General features: G+C 35.2%; 1 protein-coding gene across 3 annotated transcripts in view; it reads right to left on the bottom strand.

Moving 5' to 3' along the window:
* ZNF280D (zinc finger protein 280D) overlaps window positions 1-13,713 on the bottom strand; it is a 91,950-nt gene that overhangs the window by 21,232 nt on the left and 57,005 nt on the right. For all 3 annotated transcript variants that reach the window (XM_084876066.1, XM_084876065.1, XM_084876067.1), the window contains 4 exons: window positions 12,721-12,867; window positions 9,581-9,715; window positions 6,486-6,790; window positions 5,574-5,714 (listed from right to left, as the gene is read on the bottom strand). In XM_084876066.1, the coding sequence (XP_084732192.1) occupies window positions 5,574-5,714; window positions 6,486-6,790; window positions 9,581-9,715; window positions 12,721-12,867 (728 nt within the window). The remainder of the gene's footprint in view (window positions 1-5,573; window positions 5,715-6,485; window positions 6,791-9,580; window positions 9,716-12,720; window positions 12,868-13,713) is intronic.

Below are 13,713 nucleotides of genomic sequence, written 5' to 3'. Positions count from 1 at the left end.
CCAATCTTAACATACTTATGTTGGGAAAGGGGGTAGACTCTAAATGATCTTCTTGCAAGTAAACAATACTCAAGCTAAATGCCACTGTTTACCATTTATAAAATCAAACATTTATAGAGTTCTTTGCAGTTACAAGCAGGGGTTTAAAAAAAAATTTTAAGCAAAACTATTAAAATAATGCTTTCACTAAGCATAGAAAAGAAAACCACTAAACAACCTTTGTAACCAAATATTGCTTTCATCTACCCTTTTATATGTTTTTATTCATTTCAGAGTGAGGTAGGAAGAATCACTGAACAGCTGCCACTTGCATGCCCACTTTTGGGGCTTCAGCCAAAACCTAGGCATGTGCCCTGACCGGGAATCCAACTGTGACCTCCTGGCTCATAGGTTGACACACGACCACTGAGCCACACTATATACCCTTTTCAAGATGGTAAGGAAAGCTTCCCTGTACTAGAAAAGACAGGATTCGTTTAACATAATATAACTAAAAGTGGATTTAAATCAGCATTACCTGGGAATTGTACATAGGCAACCAGCTATAACAATTACTTAACTGTCCTTCTAATGATAATTATTTAGAACCAATAAATCTATACAAAATATACATTAAACTCAAGCATATCTTATAAAATTTCAGTATTCTGTCTTGTTTATTGTATAGGAATAATATGACTTTTTAAAAAATATATTTTATTGATTTTTTACAGAGTGGAAGAGAGAGGAATAGAGAGTTAGAAACATCGATGAGAGAGAATCATTGATCAGCTGCCTCTTGCACACCCCCTACTGGGGATGTACCCGCAACCAAGGTACATGCCCTTGACCAGAATCGAACCTGGGACCTTTCAGTCCGCAGACCGATGCTCTACCACTGAGCCAAACCGGTTTCGGCAGGAATAATATGATTTTACCAACATCCCTTTTCTTTGGTAATTTTTTAAATCACTCGTCAAAGCCTAAGTGAAATATCAACTATAGGACACCTTCCCTTATTTCTTCTATAAAGAATTTGTTCTTACCTCCTCTGTGTTCTCATGGTAATCTGTTTATCATATTAAGCTAGGTAAATAGTGTATCTCTCCTAATAAATTATGAAAATCAATGGCAAGGACTTTATCCACAACAGCTTAATATTGACAACTTAGAAAAGAACAATAGCTATAATTACTTGAAAGCTGCGTAAGAGCAAATCATATCATCATTAAGCACTTTAATTTTACATATCCTTAAATAATCAAAGTAACTTTCATTTGAAGAAAATAAAACTGGGAGTCAGGTTAATTAACTTGCCCAAAGTCACAACAAAAATTAATAAATTGTGAAGCTTAGATTAAAATACAGATTTGTCTGATTCTTCTCCACAAGTCTGTCATACCTCTTAGCAAACAGTAAACTCTACTAGAAAAAGAGATATTAAAATACAGTACTTATGTCTGTTAACTTTATTATATGTAGAGAAAAAGCCTTCTTATGCATCACGTTGACGGAAATTCCAACATACAGCAATTTGTTTGGATTATTCTAGGAAACTCCCATTGCTATCTAAAAGCTATAAGTAAGTAAGGTGCAATAAAACCACCACACTCAATGACCCACTTAAAAAAAGTTACTTAAAAATTACATGTTTAATGATGATCTACATTGAAAGAGTCTTATTCCAAAAATGCTCCAATTGCATCACTATTTTTGAATATCCTCTTTAGAGCCTTTTATAATTATAACAAATAATAACTATCAATTGCTATTTGTAATGTTGGAGATGACATGGTAAACACAAACAGCCCTGTCTTTCAAGGAGATTAATATAGAGACCAACAAATGTAATAAAAGGCAGAATCAATGAATGGTCCACAATTCAAAGGTAGGAATGATCCCTGTGAGTGGTTATGGTGACCAAATACCTCAAAGGTTAACTGAAAAGAAGGACAGAGACATTCCAGAAACTAACAAAAAAAGGAAAAGCCACTATCAAAAATGAGTAAAGAAACTTTACTATGGAAACGAGTAGTCAACTTAGGGGGATGGGAGTCTATACAGAAAGAATGACTGGGACAGATTTAAGACTAGTGGGAAAAAGACCAATTGAGAGTACAGAGGTGGTATGAATATGAATTAAATGTACTCATCCTCTGGAGAAAATGTAACTCTGTACCTACAGAACTCAAGGTTATAACAATAATCCAAAATTTGCAATGGTACCGATGGGCCATTCAATGGGAAATACTCAAGGCATTGAGGCAAGAGCACTAGTGAAGTAAAGAAAAAGGAAAAGGGATCTGCCATACCCTAAGAGTGGCAATGGAAGCTTTCAGTTCATATGAAGCTAACAATGAATAAGGGCTTAGCATGTGTGATGACAATGAAATGCAGGGTTGGGGTTCACTGAGGAATTGGGAAAAGGGTATGGGAGTTGGGCTCATTAAAAATGTTTTGGAACAGAATGGATTTGGAGGTTGTACAGGACAAGTGGGAAGCTATAAGTGAGAGTTGGAAGGGTGAATTACACAAGATTTCCCAATTTGACCCCCTGTAAATTAAGGGCAGATTTAAAGCCCCATTTTGGGCAGCAGCATATTTGTCACAGAATAAGAGGCTTCACTCAGAAGTATACTGAGAGAAAGAATGCCTGGGGCCTGGTTTAGAGGAAATGTAATATAGGTGCAGACCACTGCAATAGTTGGGAGGCAGAGTGGCAAAATGCAGGAGGTGGGTGTTCAGAAAGCCATGCAAAGTGGTAAATCAAGAGAATTCATGAGCTTAAGAAACTTGGGACAGTGAATTATTTCCAGCTGGTCTTCCAGTCATACAGATGATGCCCTGAAAGAGTGATCTGGATGGTAGATGTATGATTTCTGCAGATTATATAATGTTTGGCTTAATTTTGTTCTTTTTAGATGCCAGTGATATTTTCAAAGGAAAAATATCTATAAAAATAATTTAAAATATACAGTTGATCTCTGGAAAATTAAGCATTAAAGGGGGAAAAATTTAAAGTCGAAAGGTAAAAGCAACAGTGGTTATCAACAAAGGAAATGTAAAGAGGCAAGAAATGTTGAAGGAAGAAAAGGCAATGAAATAGAGGAACAGCCAAAAAGGAAGAAGAAAAAGAGTGGTAACAGTTTAACAGAAGCTGAGGAGGATAGTTTCAAAAGTGAATGACAACAATGGCAAAAACTCTGAAGTCATGGAGTAAGAATTTTAAAAAGTGAATAAATGTGGTGCATAAGTACATGACATAATCTTTAAAGGGCATGGTTAGTTAGCAGGGGATGACACTCAAATTTAAGGGTAAAGAAATAATAAGCTAATAGCAAACACTTTGTACAAATGTGAAACAGTGAGAGAAGGACAAGAAATAAGGAAAGTAAGCAGTAGAGACTAATCTCCCTCATCTTAAAAAACAAAAAAATAAAAAAACACCTCAAAATGTGTGTAGCCCTAGCCAGTTTGGTTTAGGGACAGAGTGTCAGTCTGCAAACCTAAGGGTCCTTGGTTCTGGGTTCGACTCTGGTCAAGGGCATGTACCATGGTTTCAAGCTACTCCCCGCCCCTGTTTAGGGCACATGCATGAGTCAAATAATCAATGTGTTTCTCTCACTCAATATTTCTGTCTTTTCCTCTCTCTTCCACTCTTTCTGAAAATCAAAAGAAAAATATCCTCCAGTGAAGATTAAAAAAAAAAATGTGTGTAAACAGAAGGAACCTGGTTAAAAGAAGAGATAAAGTAGCAAGTTAACTGAATAAGGTGGTGGAAGAACCACAAGAGACAGGGTTATCTTTGTAGAAGTAGAACCTCTCTATTTCTAAGATCAATGTCTGGATGAAGATAACCGGAAAAAAATTGTTCAGATATAAACGAGTTAGGTAAGGAATTGTACAAGAGCCCCGCTGGTAGTCCCAAACAGGTTAGGTAAAGAATTCTAGAACAGCTCAGCTGGAGTGGCTCAGCTGGTAGACCAAGAGGTCACCGGCTGGATTCCCAGTCAGGTTACATGCCTGGGTTTCAGGCTCGACTCCCAGTAAAGGGTATGCAGGAGGCATTTGATGTTTTCCTCTCCCTCTCCCTTCGTCTCTTTCTAAAATCAATAAAAACATTTTCCAAAAAGAATTCTAGAACAAAAACAAAGCAACAATCAAAACAGATCACCCTGAGGGTGCGGTTGACTACAAAGTTAAGAGGATGCTGCTGGGCTTTGGAAAGAGGAGTCAAAGCCCTGAGAGTGAAAGGGAAACAGGAATTAAAAAGAAATAAACATATATATGATGAGATTATAATGACACAGGTAAAAAGGATATATAACAACTTAAAAGTTGATGTAAAGTGATGGCACAAAAAAATAAGGCATCATAAGGTTAGGCTAATCAAGGGGGGTTGGGAGGTAGGAGACTTTGAGAAAGGTGTGGAAGCAATCAAGAAAGGTGAGAGAATTTAGAGGAGCAGCTGATAATTACCAGAAAGTAACATAACAGTCATGTTATGATCTATGAGAAAATCACTTTCATTATATTTTAATTCTGGCTTTTTAAAAAAAGAAACAATCAAACTAGTTTAAATCTGAACAATTTTTTACTATTTTTAACAAATAAAATCCATCCTAAAAGATGATTCTACTAATAAAATACAAATGAATATGATCTGTGAGGCTTTCTCTGTTTAGTGTACATATGTATTAGGTACTCAAATAATCTAGTAAGTTGAGTGAATTAATGAAAAAATTCCAACAATGGCATTATAACTAGAATAGTCCAGTGTTTTTCAACCTTTTTTGGGCAAAGGCACACTTGTTTCATGAAAAAAATCACGAGGCACACCACCATTAGAAAATGTTAAAAAATTTAACTCTGTGCCTATATTGACTATATATAAAGTAATTCTCTTGAATAGGAATCAAATAAACACAAAGGAAGTATTTTATAATTACTTTATTATGAAATATTAAGTAAACAAAATAGTGAAAAATTATAAAATTCTTGTCTTGTCTGCACCTACGGCACACCAGGCAACATCTTGCGGCACACTAGTGTGCCGCGGAACAGCGGTTGAAAAATGCTGGAATAGTCTCTCATTTTACTGACTGAATGCAAGGATAGATAGCTTGACAGATAGGTGGACAGAGGGATGAGAGAGAAACAGATTCAATCAAGTTCTTAGCACCAGTGAAAATCCCGGAGTCTCTCAAAGTGACTGCTCTGAAGAGAATAGCACTCATGAGATTACATGCATTTGTTTGGTAAATATATTTGAAACATTTACATTTTTATTTTTAAAAATAACCATTTTGAAAGTCCTATAGGAAAAAGAGATTCCCATAGGAAATCTATTTCTCTAATAGACCTATATAATTTCTTTAGTGTAAATGTTCTTACAATTTTAGTTACAGTAATTTTATGAGTTACTATGCTGGAAAACAGTAAAAAGCATTATCCTAGAAATTCTCTATTGCTAAAAGTTTTTAACTCCTTGAAGGGAAAAATTGGCTTCTAATAGAATAACTGTTTTCAAAAACCAAACCTGCTATATTACAATATAATTCAACTGATAATTACAGATGTTTAACTCATCTTACCTCATCATATGATTCACATAGGCTTTGCTACAGCTAGTGTTGTATCTGCAAAAACTACAGTGGACATATGTAGGAAAGTGATTTGAAAAATCTTTTATTTCGGAACAACACTCAATGCACCGATGAATTCCTAGACGATACCTTATGGAGATATAAAGAAAATGGTAACAATATATTTTAAAACAAAAATAATAAGGGAGAGCTTTAATAATGTTCTGTTAATTAAAACCATGCTGTTTAAATGAAGATATTTAAACACAGACTCATAACTTGAACATTTTCTATGGAACAGCTAGGATAGGTGTAACATCAGTTAAAGCTTACCCCTGGAATAAAAGAAATTAACCACTTCAAATGTCATAAGATAGAACAGTGTTTTTCAACCTTTTTTGGGGAAAGGCACACTTGTTTCATGAAAAAAATCATGAGGCACACCACCATTAGAAAATGTTAAAAAATTTAACTCTGTGCCTAAATTGACTATATATAAAGTAATTCTCTTGAATAGGAATCAAATAAACACAAAGAAAGTATTTTATAATTACTTTATTATGAAATATTAAGTAAACAAAATAGTGAAAAATTATAAAATTCTTGTCTTGTCTGCACCTACGGCACACCAGGCAACATCTCGCGGCACACTAGTGTGCCGCGGAACAGAGGTTGAAAAACGCTGAGATAGAAGTACAACATATAATACCACCAATATTTCCTGAATATTACAGGAAAAATATAGGAAAGTACTGTTCAACAACAGTTGTTAAAAAAGACAAACTTTTATTATTTGCTTGATCTTTATGCCATAAGTAATAGCTTATGAAAGTTGAGAGTTGTGTACATTTAGACTAAATAAAGGTTTTATTCTTTTATTTAAGATTAAATTAGTATTATATATTAGGAATAAAAGATTACCTTAAGTTCCTCAATGCTGTATTGACTTTACTTTTTCTGTTGCTACTAGCCAAAGTGCTTTGTTTTTTTTGCATAGTAGAGACTTTTGATTTGAATTTAGATTTACTTCCATTAGGCTTACTTGTAGTAGGTTTACTTGCATTAGGTTTAGTTGTAGTAAGTTTACTTGTGTTAGATTTTGTGGAATTTTTAGCAGTTACACATTTCGTTCTTGGAGGTGAGGCCTGAAGGATAGTATTTGTACTAATGGAAGGTACAGTTGAAGATCCTGATTGAAGAGGTCCAACTGAAGCTCGAATAGTAACCTACAAAAACAGAGATATTTACTGTAGATAATTAACCCTTGCATAAGTATTAAAATATCATCATGTAACAAAAAATTAAATATCAAGTATTTTTAAAAGAGTTAAGAATAAACTATAATTGGATAAGTCTTCCAATTATTTTAAATATTTAAATGAAATTAAAATTTGATATTAATTTACTTATATTTTTATATTGATCAGTGAAATGTTGTTATTAATGAATAATTGGGAATTATATGGACATTAAAGAGCACATTCCATAGCTATTTTTATGCTCTGATATAATTTAAAAAATTAATATAGAGGTCAAAATTTAAATCTTAAAACCTGAAAAATAACTCTAGAAAGGCCTGCATTACCCACAGTAAATGTGATCTCTTTCCAGGGGCTCATTTAGCAGGATTTATGTTTACAAAGGTTATGTGTGTGTTGGGGGGAGGGGTGGGAAGAGGGGAGCCTATATCAATTCAGTATATATACTTCATGGAGAGTGTAATAAAATTTAGAATTTCCTTAAAGAGAACTAATATAAAGCTTATGATATAGTATTCAAAAATTATATTAGTTAAGCTGACAATGGAAAACACAAATGCCTACCAACATTCTCATTAATCATATGACTAGTCTCCCCTCCATGTATATATTTTGAGTAGTCTCATAACTCCTTTGTAGCCATGTAGCCTAGTGAGAGGGCAGGGCGGGGTGAGGGGGCAGGGCGGGGTAAGAGGGCAGGCGGGGCGAGAGGGCAGGTGGGGTGAGAGGGCAGGGTGGGGCGGGTCCAGCTCCAGGTAACTGGACCCTAGGCCTAACCCAACCAATCAGGTCAGCCAAGGTAGCGGCACCACCCTCCCTATAAAACCCATTGATATGTTAAGTTCTTCCTCTTTCTCGCCCATGCCCTTGTTGGTGTAGGTGAGACTGGGCTCGGACTAGTCCGAAATAAATACAGGCTTTCTGCAATTGCATCTGATTCGGCTCCCTGATAGTCTTTGGGGTTTATGACACTTGGGCATTACATATTCGGGGGGGGGGGGGGGGGGGGGGGAGACTCACTTCTGCCCTGGACACTCCTGACCCTGCTGTGTAGTCTTATGTCTCCACTGGACACATCTCGTGGACTCCCCCAAAATGTCAGATCAGGGCACCGGGAAGGAGGAACTTTATGCACCCTTCAGAAGTGCAAACGGTCCCATGATTGGGCCTGTTAAGTCTCAAGACAAGGGGGGAATGAGAGGGCAGGGCGGGGTGAGAGGGCAGGCGGGGCGAGAGGGCAGGGTGGGGCGGGTCCAGCTCCAGGTAACTGGACCCTAGGCCTCCAGGGGTCTTCGAACTATGGCCCGCGGGCCACATGTGGCCTGCAGAGGAGTCTGATCCTGCCCGCCAGGTTTTTTGGGCAGTGAGCGCAGCCGAGGTGTTACAGTAGGAATTAGTAGTTCATATAGTCCGGCCCTCCAGCTCTCTGAGGGACCGTGATCTGGCCCCCACTTTAAAAAGTTTGAGGACCCCTGGAACCTAACCAATCAGGTCAGCCAAGGTAGTGGCACCACCCTCCCTATAAAACCCATTGATATGTTAAGTTCTTCCTCTTTCTCGCCCATGCCCTTGTTGGTGTAGGTGAGACTGGGCTCGGACTAGTCCGAAATAAATACAGGCTTTCTGCAATTGCATCAGATTCGGCTCCCTGGTAGTCTTTGGGGTTTATGACACTTGGGCATTACACTAGAATAAGTAACTTATTGTCTCTAAGCTTTCTTTACTTATATACTATGGAACAATACCTGCCTCGTTTATCACACCAGATTGCTGTATGAATTAAATAAAAGAATATGAAAAAGCATACTGAAAGCCTAATTCTAAGGTGCGAGAAAAACATTTAGTATAGTTATTAATAATATTATTGCTATTATCATTAATATGGGAAAATATGAGAGAGGACTGCACTGCTTACATTCGTGTTATGCATGTCTAGTCCCAGCATGGAATGAATGGATTGCAGGGAAGGATGCTGGATAGCTTCTCTTGCTCTAGGTCTTCAGAGCATGGCTTTATATTGTTTAGTTAATTCAAATAACAGACATACCCACATTCAAAGGTAAGTACCCAAAGCCAAATATAAATGTTTTGGGGATTATTTCACTTTGGATTATCCATGCCTCTGATTCCCTCCACTGGAGCAAATATTCAAGAGCTGACTGTATATAAAGAAGTCAGAAAAAAACAGGAATATAAGGCAAAAAGGGAAAGGTAAAATACAATCATCAGTATGTAGTCAGACATGTGTTTGCTCACTTAAAACACAATGCTATCCAGCAGCAGAACTTGTTTCTCTGAGAGTGGACTCAGTAATAACAACTTCAATAAACATCTAAGACCCTATATTCAAAGCACTATACTAGATGCTGAGGACACAAAGATAAATAAATCATGATTCCTGATCTCAAATAGTTTAGCAAGTAAAACCCACAGGAATAGCTCAAAAATAGGCTATTGACACAAACCACTGACCCAGGAAACACAATATCTAATTGCACTTTTTACAAAGGAATACCATTCTATCATAGCACACACCAACTACTGAAAAAAACAATGGTTAGGTTTTTTTCAAAACATAAGAATGCTAAAATTAAAAAATAAAATAAAAAAAATAAAAAAGAATTCTAAAATTTGACATTGGAGTCTTCATAAAAATCAGAAACCATTTTTTAAAGTATTATATTTAGTAGTTAAAACCAGACAGGAATTAATTTTATTAACATAACATATGTTAAAATACAACATAGTTACACTCACTTTTGTTCCAGGAGGTAGCCCTTCTAGCTCTTTAGGTTTTATAAATGTTCGGTGATGCTGAGTCTTGTGATCCATTTTCTCTTTGCAGGTCAAAAATTGCAGTCTGCATTTTGTACAACGATGTATTCCTTTTTTCTGTTTAGAAAATAGGAAAAATAATTTCAGCAATCACAAATCCTGGGTCCTAAAACTGTTCTTATTTAACATTAATGATACCTAAATAATTTAAAAAATAATATCTTGTATCTCTCATAAATATTAGTGAAGTATTATTTCAATTTTTAAAATATTCTTTACATTAGTATTTAGGTTTCAAAAATGTCTGTTACTGTACAAAAGTTGAACATAAGAGTTGTATCAATAGTTCTAATGGAAGGTATCTAAATAATGGTATTAATGTTCCATTATTGTAATTTTAAAGTATTTAGACACATACTATATTATTTGAGAAACTTGAGGGATTTGAGGGTAATTCTGACTATAAGTATTTTTTGCCCTTATATATTAATACCAGTGTAAAATCTGACTCTGTGTGAAAGCAACAAAAGGTTGGGCTCTGAAGTCAAATTTTAACTCTACTTTTTATTAGGTAGTGTGACATAGGACAAGTTATTTTCTCTAAAACTTATCTATAAGAAACATTAATATACATAGAATAAGTGTAAGGATTAAGTAAGATAATGCATATAAAAAAGCCGCTTCTGCCATAAATGATTGCATATTGTTTTAACTGCTTATTATTTTTATTAAAGATCTAATGAGTATATTTAACACATCCAAAATCACTTTCACTATTTTAAGTCATACAAACTGGGTTGTCAGCTCTAAAATCACCCAGAACTTGCCGGGACCGGTTTGGCTCAGTGGATAGAGCGTCGGCCTGCGGACTGAAAGGTCCCGGGTTCGATTCCGGTTAAGGGCATGTACCTTGGTTGCGGGCACATCCCCAGTAGGGGGTGTGCAAGAGGCAGCTGATCGATGATTCTCTCTCATCGATGTTTCTAACTCTCTATCCCTCTCTCTCCCTCTCCGTGAAAAATCAATAAAATATATATTAAATAAATAAATAAATAAAATAAATAAAATCACCCAGAACTTAATAATAGAACCTCTTAAAGAAAATTTACAACCAAAATCTTTAAAGACAATAAAATGAACCACGGTCTCAACAATTCTTATTGTTTAATATCACACTAAAAATGTGTCATCAATTATAAATTTATAATCCTGCTCAGCTAAGGTTTTCCAATCTTTAGTAAATAATTATATAATTTGTAAATACCTTGAAGAATGCCTGGTTATCCTTCTTAATAGATTTCCCCCTCTCTACTGCTAGCTATCTACCTCCTAAGATATAAACAAACAAACAAAACAAACAAACAAAACCTTGGGTACCCAAAGCAAATTAAGACATAAAACTTAGGGTACAAAAACTGATTATAAATCACAGAGACCACAAAGTAGGCCCACTCATTTATTTCATAATTATCATTCTTCCACATCAAAATTTTACTCTGGAGTTTAGTAAAACATATAGGAAAAATTACATAAAAAGCCCCATAATAAAATAGAACTACTATCTCATATCTCACTTTCTCTTTCAAAATTAAAGGCCAAACATTAGAAAGAGTACCAGAAGTAGAGTTTCCCAAACTCTGTCCTCAATAAAAGTTAACAGACATTCTGAAAAGATTCTGTGGTCAAATAAGTTGGTGGGGAAGAGGAAGGAGAGGTGATAATACATACTTATATCCCTTACTTAGATATTATAATGTTTTAACATTAAAACCTGAGAAGTCCTATTTTAAGAAACAGACAAAACTGTTTAATTTTATAAATCCAGGCATTTACCAAATTTATTTACCAGTAACAATTTGGGGGAAAACATCTACTAACACATAATGGAACACTGTTAAGAAAACCTAGAACAAAAAATCTTGACAGAACTTCTCAAGGATGGGTAGCATCCCAGTCACAACATAGGTAATTCCAAATTCATTTGGAAATTATTTTATAATTTGTCCCAATTAAAAACCATAAGTCAACTTTATGATTATCTAATGATAGAAATGGAAAGCAAAGTGAGCAAGCAATGATAAATAAACTGCCATGTCAATTTAATCAATAATAAAAAATATGGCCCTAACCAGTTTGGCTCAGTGGATAGTGTCAGCCTTTGGTCTGAAAGGTCCCGGGTTCAATTCTAGTCAAGGGCATGTACCTTGATTGCAGCACATCTCCACTAGGAGGTGTGCAGGAGGCAGCTGATCAATGTTTCTCTCTCATCGATGTTTCTAGCTCTCTATCCCTCTCCCTTTCTCTCTGTAAAAAAATCAATAAAACATATTTTTTAAAAATATGATGAGCACCATGAGTAGTGAGGTGTCAAGGTTACATGATCAGATACATAAAAAACAGATTGTGTCGCATCAAAGTTTTCAGCTCAAACAAAGGATGGTTTAATTGCTTCATGGAAAAGAACCAGTAAGCAAAAAATCAGAATTTAATATAGTGGTATAAGCACTAATCCTGGGTCTCAAAAATTACATAGCAGAATTGGCAGAAGTCACCCACAAAACAAATTATGACCTAAATGCAGTTCTTTGGCAGTGCTCATATATCCAGCAAAAAGTGTCATTACTATTTCCTTTGTCACCGGCAGCTATAAAAGACCACTGCTGGTCAATGATAACATGTTTTTTCAGAATAAGGGGGCTAGAAAGGAGCAATAAAGTAGCAAGAAAAAGAGGAAAATAAGATTATGAGTCCCCAATCTTTTCTTTCTCAGTTCAACTTCATCTTTTCCCATGTTCCTGTTATCTATAATACCTTCAAAATCCCATAAACACTCTCAGATCCTGAGATATTTGATCTTCTGGATATTCCACTCATCTTCTTTTTTCCTTCAATCCTTAGGTTTTCTATTTCTAGCTATCTTTCAGAATTTTCATTTATGAGCCACATCACCAGAAAGGAAGCAAGGTAAAGTGGAAGTTTCACAAGTAATTTAGCATAAAATGCAAATTAACAGTGTCATTTGGAACAATTTTACTTCCCTTGTAGAACAAATCTTATGGTTCTAAGTCATAATCTATCTTTTAGCTAAAACAACATGAACAAATAAGAACTGGTCCTCTCACCTGATGCTTCATATAATGATGCATATAGGGTGTGGCAATTTTAATAACTTTGAGGCAAAATGGGCATAGCAAGTTCTTAGTGTTTTCATGGGATGATCTAAAATGAGTTTCTACATCAGAAAATGATGACGATCTATAATTGCAAACCTACAAATAAAAAGAATGTTAAACTTAACTTGAAAATGTACTTGATATACAATTATAGCAGTAAGTCATTTATTTGGAAGAACATTATGTACAACTAATTTAGCTCTGATATCTACACAACCAAGAATCCCATTAATGCAAGCACTAGAAGATGATCTTTGAGACAGAAAAGTTATCTTTCCAAGTTTAGGCATATTTCCCAAAATATAATTAGAGTTCCTTCTTTTCATTAGATGCAAAAAGTCAGAATCGCCCCCTATTCTGACTTTTTGCAAGCTGATACTTCTTGTCCTATAAAGTTTTTTCTTCTATGTAAAACAACATCTTCCTTGAGATTATAAATTACCTCCAGGCTATGGCAATGGCAATTTATTTTTATCATGCTTTCCTATTCCTTCAAATTCTGGAAAAATACTAGGCCCAGAGAATTTTGTAGTACGCTCTATATCTAAAATAATTTCATATTTCCCTTGTATAACTATATTCTTCCCTATATAGTAAGATAAGTTCATAGTTTGTCTTTTCCCCCTCAGAGCTTCTCTTTTCCAGTATAGGAATGAGTAAACAATGGCTTGTGGGCCAATTCCTAATCTCTACTGACCCTATACACAATACATGAATTATGTCATAGGACTTTCTACTAATAAATCATTTACAAGAGAAATTTTAACAGCAAATTTTATCTAAATGGTTAGAAAATAAAAAAATGTATTTCATGACACAAGAAAATTATATGAAATTCAAATTTGTGTGCATAAATTCAAACTTGTGTGCACATTCATTCACTTATTTTCTGTGGCTGTCTTTGTGCTATAGTGGCAGAGTTGATTAGTTGCAACAGAGACT

This window comes from Pipistrellus hanaki (assembly GCF_964339955.1).
Source record: "Pipistrellus hanaki genome assembly, chromosome: 1".
Classification (NCBI taxonomy): Eukaryota; Metazoa; Chordata; class Mammalia; order Chiroptera; family Vespertilionidae; genus Pipistrellus; species Pipistrellus hanaki.
This window is presented reverse-complemented; position numbering and strand designations above follow the sequence as displayed.